This window comes from Austrofundulus limnaeus, unplaced genomic scaffold (genome assembly GCF_001266775.1).
Source record: "Austrofundulus limnaeus strain Quisiro unplaced genomic scaffold, Austrofundulus_limnaeus-1.0 Scaffold2, whole genome shotgun sequence".
NCBI classification, from domain to species: Eukaryota; Metazoa; Chordata; class Actinopteri; order Cyprinodontiformes; family Rivulidae; genus Austrofundulus; species Austrofundulus limnaeus.
In genome coordinates, this window is record NW_013952404.1 from 414,604 (window position 1) to 420,796 (window position 6,193).

A 6,193-nucleotide genomic window follows, 5' to 3' on the forward strand; every position below is an offset into this window, starting at 1 on the left:
TATATATACATACATATATATACCCTCAATGACCGTCAGAAACCCCAGAATCTGAATACCAGTTTGTGTGCGGTTGTGAACATGCATGTATTTACAAGATTTTTCCAATGGAATACTTAACAGTGACAGTGGAGACCCAAAGACCCGAAGCAGACATAAGGGAGACCAGTGCCAAAGACCCCGAGAGGGACCTCAAGCGCAGATCCCCCAGGGGCACCAGTACAGGATGAACCACACACCCGTCCACCCAGAGCGGACCATAGGAGAGAACCAGGAGAGCCCCTCCAGCGAACCCACGCAGTAATCCCCCRGGGCCGACAGCGACAAGCTCACAGGCCCCACCGGCACCCGCCGCGCTGGAGCAGATCCAGGCATGGATAYAGAAGCCCAGGYCCCCAGGGTACACCACTCCCAGGCCAAGACCCRATAGGGCCAGWGGGCCCAGRCCYCACCCCACCAGGCAGTCACCGGGCCGAGCCGGCACAMGCCTGAGCGCCCAGCCCCAGTAGGGCCACCAGCACACCAACACCAGCGAGGGTCACCAGCACACCGGCGGRCAAAGGCACAGTCCAACAGAGGGCAAAGTGGCAGGGGGACAAAACCCACCACCAGCAGTGGGCCACCAGGTGAACCAGAAGAGGGGGCAACCCAAGACCCAGCCTGACAYACATCCAATCATACAGACACAATAACACAATCCCACCCTCATCCTCACACCCACTCATTCAAAGACACACAAGATGGACGCAATACTCCAATCACACYCCCCATACATAACCTATACCCCCAGGTCCAGGACATGCACCYGCCCCTAACAGAGGGCAGTCCACATCCAAACCCAGGACCATTCATTCTGGGGTGGAGAGGAGCAGACAGCGGCCCGGCCCACACCAGGCCAACCGGTCAGCCCCCACCACCCCACCGCTGCAGCGAAGCYACGCCTCCAASCACCCCCACACACCTCCAACYGCCAAGCGCTCACCCTCAGCCGACCGCCCACMGGACTCCGGCAGCCACAGMAACCAGGAGCCATACCCCGGGAGTCCAAACTGCTCCAGGTGAGCTGGAGCGCCAGCCCCGCCCCCAGCACCCCCCCAGGCCCCGAGCCAACCCGCAGCCCAGGCCCCCACCAGACGGTCCGCCCTTCSTYCAGACCTYATCTCCAAATGGCAATYRGGGAACGGGGGAGTGAAAATCTGAGTAATTCAGCAAACAGGCTTTGGCTTCTCTGGCTCAAAAWCGCTAAAATAATAGTTTAACCGACTGTGGAAGACCAATACTGCCAACATATTACTCATTTAAAAAGACTTTTGCATCTGGAACCAAGTAGGGGTCTTAGCCAAGGAGGGGTCTCTGCAGACGAGTGTGGACGAGTGGGCGTGTCACAAGGAAAGGTGATTCTAAAGCCACACACCTGATTTGACGGACTTTGCTAAAGGGACACACCTGACTGGACAAGCAAAAAAAGGGGCGATACCGTACGGCACCACCTCATTGGACAAGAACAAAAGGGGCATTACTGTACGGCACCAATTTATCTGGAGACCCCTACTTGGGTCACATTTCTCCTGGTTAACCTTAGTGTTGGGGTCAGGGTCAGGCTGTAAAGAGATCAAGCAGGGTCTAAGGATACCGTCATGTAGGCYTCATAGCCTACAGTGTTTATGGTTTAGACACGCCCACTCTKGTGACACGCCCACTYTGATTCCTCAGATAACCCTCAGTACRTGTTGTCTTGTGGGCGGAGACGGCCCTACTCGTGACTGGCGAAGTTGGTGTGTGGGCGGAGTTTTCCCTGTGATTGGTCAGATTGACATGTCTTGTAGGGCAACTTAAAAGAGGAATTAATAATGATTTAAAAAATATGATTTATTGACTGTACAATTTAAAAAAAGAAAAATTATTCTGAAAATGTAAACAATTTGACTTAAAATCTCATGAAACAAGCTTCTTCCTGTCTCAAATTAAGACTAATATATTCATATTGATTTTTAGCAATCTTTTTACAGGCTAGGGATTTTTTTTTTTGACTGTGCCATATTGTTACTCGTCCCTCCATGTGTATAGCATTCAAATTTCATGCAGCTAGCACCTTCCTTTCTCAAGTTATGACTAAAATTAATCTTAAAAAACAAGTTGCTTCCTGCCCGACTAGACCAAGTTACTCCATGAGTAGGGCTGTCTCCACTCACAACACGTTCTGCAGAAACCCCTTTCTCTCTGGAACTGGTGAACATCCTGAAATTAAGCGTACAGGTTATAAATTCAAGATTTAAAACTTACCCCTTACCGTTTTTGTTACGAGTGCACCAGTGGAATTCCGTACTTAAATTGSTGTTTAATCTATATCTATTTTTGGAAGATAAACCTGATAAATTGTGATTAAAAAAAACTTTTATTACTCAATTTATGGCAACGGTATCGCCACATGAAATATCCGATAGATAAAAGAATATTAACACATAACATTTTAATAAAACCATTTATTTTACTGACTTAATGTTTCTGCTCCGACACGTGAAAGTGGAATGATTTTAACAGCGTATAAAAGCAGTTCATCTTTGACCCCTCAGGAGGTTTTGTCCTCTGCTCCRGTGACGAAAAGGTGGACCTTCTTGTTGGAGTGCAGCATCTGTCCGGCTCGCTGTGCTCCGGTGACGGCGGCCAGTTTGTGGGCATCGAATCGGGAGTAGAGGGCGGTGCAGGTCCAGCTGGCCTCCTCYCCCTGACCCCCCGCCGCCAGCATGTTACACACCTCGCTGTAGAAGTGAGGGAAGGTGGGCAGCCCGTAAAATATCAGGTTCTGGATCCCTTTGATGGTGTACCTGAACGAGGAAAAAAAAAAACAGTTTATTAAAAGTACTTGAAGTTATAGAAACCGGTGAAGGGTTGAGTCAGGACAAAACAAACCTCTTGTAGAAGTGGAAACGTTCGGTGAAGAGCAGGAACTGCTTCTCTCCGGTCTGGAAGAAGTGGCGCGCTCGAGACACATCCGACTTGCTGGAGTACTCGCAGATGCAGGTGAAGCTCATCTCCTCTTTCTTCATGTGGTTCCTCAGTCGGACGTAGTCGAAGTAGGATGGGACGTAGATCAGGGTGTGGGACATAATCGAGTCCTTGTACTGAGGTAGGACTTTGTCCACGAAAAACCGAAACCTACGAGCGGAAAATCGGGTTGGAAACGAGCCTCTGGAGTTCTTGTACTCATGTGGAGCTGAGAGAGTTTCGTTCAGTAATCTCACCGAGCGTCCTGGTTGATGAAGCTGTCGGAGGGAAACATCTGAAACACRTGAGGCAGCTGGACCAGAACCTGGCAGATGGAGCCGGTGTGTGGCACATTTTTAGTCACAACCTGGGGACAAAATTAACACAAAACATAAATAAAAACTTTTATCCTTTTGGTTTAAACTGTGAATCTAGTCTTCTTTTGTGATTACAAATTATTGTRACGTCATCTAGGCAATCCTGTTCTTTAAAATCAGTTTGAGGAGTGATTTATTAAATCTGGATTACATTAAATAGGACAAAATGTCTTTAATTTTAACCCCCTCCTGCTGCTCTGAGTGACAGCAACACTTTAGAGAAGCTGAGTTTTTCCCATGCCTCTGTCTGGCAGAATGTTGAGTTGTATGAATATAAAAGCTCACAAGCAGCAGTTTCACTGGTAATGAGAGATCAAATGTTTAACAAAAAAAAAAAGGCAGCATCTGCAGCGTCCAACCTGTCCTCTGTAGTTGGCACAGTGCTTCGTCAGGATGTTGTTTATCTGGGGGTCCTGGATGGAGCTGAACACCAACGTCTGCCTGTAGTGTTTGGCCCAGTTGTTCAGGTTCCACATCCTGACTCTGGAGAAGTCGACCCCGTGGGAGTCCAGCGGCTGCAGGTTCATGTGTTTCATGATGTGCTGGTGGGGAGAAAAAAAAACACAAAACTTTTTTAAATATTTACTTTCAGAGGGTTTAAAACACTATTAAATCTGAATTTGATGCGTTTTGGGTCTATGTCGGGTTCCTAATAGCAGGTGGCGCCATGGCACAAACTCACCAAGATGTGTTCCCAGTTCTGCATGAGGTAAACGTCCACCTGGTCCAGGACCAGCAACTCGATGGACGACAGGAAGTCGAAGTCTCGTTTGCTGTCTCCCTCTGCTCCCAGCACGGTGCGAAGGCCGAGCGGAGACGCAACAATGATGTCCGACGAGTAAAAGGGGGCGTAGAGACGCATGTTGCCCCTCACAATGGACACACCTGGGAGAGGAGAGGACCGCTTTTAGGGAGGTGAGTTCTGGATGACGTTTAAAAAAAAGAGTTTTTATCAGGAACCGCACCGATCCTGAAGTGATCGTCCACGTTGCCTGAGAAAATAGCGTGATAATCGTCCGGCCTGCGCAGGTTGGGTGGCTTCTCGTCGGCCTCCTCGCCAAACTCTTCTTTGAACTTCTTCTTGTTGCTGACGACGATCTTCTTGCCTTTGGACTCCAGCAGGCTGATGAGCGTGTGGACGACTCGCAGGGCACCGCCACGGAACGGGACCAGGATCAGGACCTGAGACCATAACCGTTAAAGAAAAGCAGCTCAGGTGAACCCAGAGAATCTACAAACAAACCAGTGTTTTACCTTCGGCCTGGTCAGCCCCTGGTCTCTGGGCTCGTCTTGCAGCTCCACCCTGCCTCGGCCCTTAGCTTTATCTTTCTGCTCCCTGAGCTCGGCGTTGTGGGCCAGGACTCTGGAGTTGGCCTTCAGGACGTGGTTGAGCACGTGGAGGCAGTACACGCTAAGAACCTGGGGATGGTGCTTCATGGGGCACATCTCAGAATAAAAGAGGTCCTTGTAAGAACCCATGAGGGCCAGGAGCTCCAGCTGCAGAGGACTGATCTCTTCAGCTTCTAATTTTGGATCCGAGGACCGGTTCAGATCTTTCCAGCTGCTTTCTAACAGTTTGTGAAAATGAGGTAAATTTGTGTCTTTATGTGGGACGATGGAGCCAAAATTATCTAAGGTTTTGGTGCAGAGAAGATTCCCCAGTTTAGGCCACTATAAAAGAAGAAGAAGAAAAAATAAGAATAAATTTTTAAACAGAAAAAAATAAATGATTATTTCATGAGTTTGGTACCGTAATTTGAGTTTTGGATTTGCTGCCAGATGTGATGTTATTTATATCCTCCTCAGTGAGTTCTGTGTCCAAATGTTGGAAAAACACATCTGATAATAAAAGAAAACATATATAAAGCAAATTATGTAATACAAAAATTCAAAAATGCATTTTTTTAAAATATATTAAAAGCATTTTATTTTTTACCACCGTTATGATTCTGTGCAGATTTTTCTTCATGTTCTCCTTTAATCATAAAGTTTGTCTCCAAACAGAACTCCGACTCGTGCTCCTTGTCCACAAACTCTTCATCCCCCTCCTTCTTCTCATCCTCCTCCTTCACATCAACGTCTTCATCTTCAGGACCATCATCTTCTTCACCATCCTCATTTCCGTGTCCAGCTCCGTCGCTGTCCTCTACATGAATCAGAAACTTAGGTTTTCTGTTTAAATGTTGTCAAAAACATAAACAAAAAAAAAACTCACCTTCAACAAGAAGCTCTTCTTCCTCATCTTCATCATCAGAGCTTTCYTCGTCTTCACCTGCAGGTTGATTTAGAGTTGATAGAAGCTTCTGATAGGCTGTTTTTTGCTCCAGTTCTTCTTCTCCTTCCTCCTCCTCCGTGTCGTCATCCTCTGCATCAGATTGTTCTGGACTTGATGGCTGACAAGAGTAGAACAATAAACAATAATATGTTGCTCAATACAAACATTTTATATTAAAAAACCGTTTAGAAAATTATTACTTTTTAAAAAGGTTTTTATCACAAGCTTAATTAATTAACGCATCCCATAAAACAAACTATATGACTTGAAGTACCTCTATTAAATTAGTATTTTACATAAAATAAGTAGAAACATATTGAATAAATCATATTTTCAATCTTGTAGTCTTTGTAATTAAAGCTTGGGGAAGATAAAAATTAGCACTAAAATGCAACAAAGTGTTTTTAAGTTTATGGTCACATCAGMCACCCAAATACATGTGGGTATTTTAATAACACACTCCACATATTTTACATTTTTGAAGTATTACATCCTTTCTTAACTTTATGGCTACAAAAAACTTTTTTTCATCAAATGAATATTCATATTACAACGT

General features: G+C 46.0%; 1 protein-coding gene across 1 annotated transcript; it reads right to left on the reverse strand.

The window, feature by feature from the left end:
- Positions 1-2,468: 2,468 nt before the first annotated feature.
- Positions 2,469-5,755, reverse strand: utp25 (UTP25 small subunit processor component; the record flags this gene model as incomplete). Its single annotated transcript, XM_014009657.1, is given in 10 exon segments — positions 2,469-2,825; positions 2,911-3,156; positions 3,243-3,352; positions 3,722-3,904; positions 4,045-4,247; positions 4,328-4,544; positions 4,617-5,033; positions 5,113-5,201; positions 5,299-5,508; positions 5,578-5,755. Coding segments are annotated over 10 exon segments (2,109 nt in total), but the record flags the coding sequence as incomplete, so codon positions are not given.
- Between the last annotated feature and the right edge of the window lie 438 nt (positions 5,756-6,193).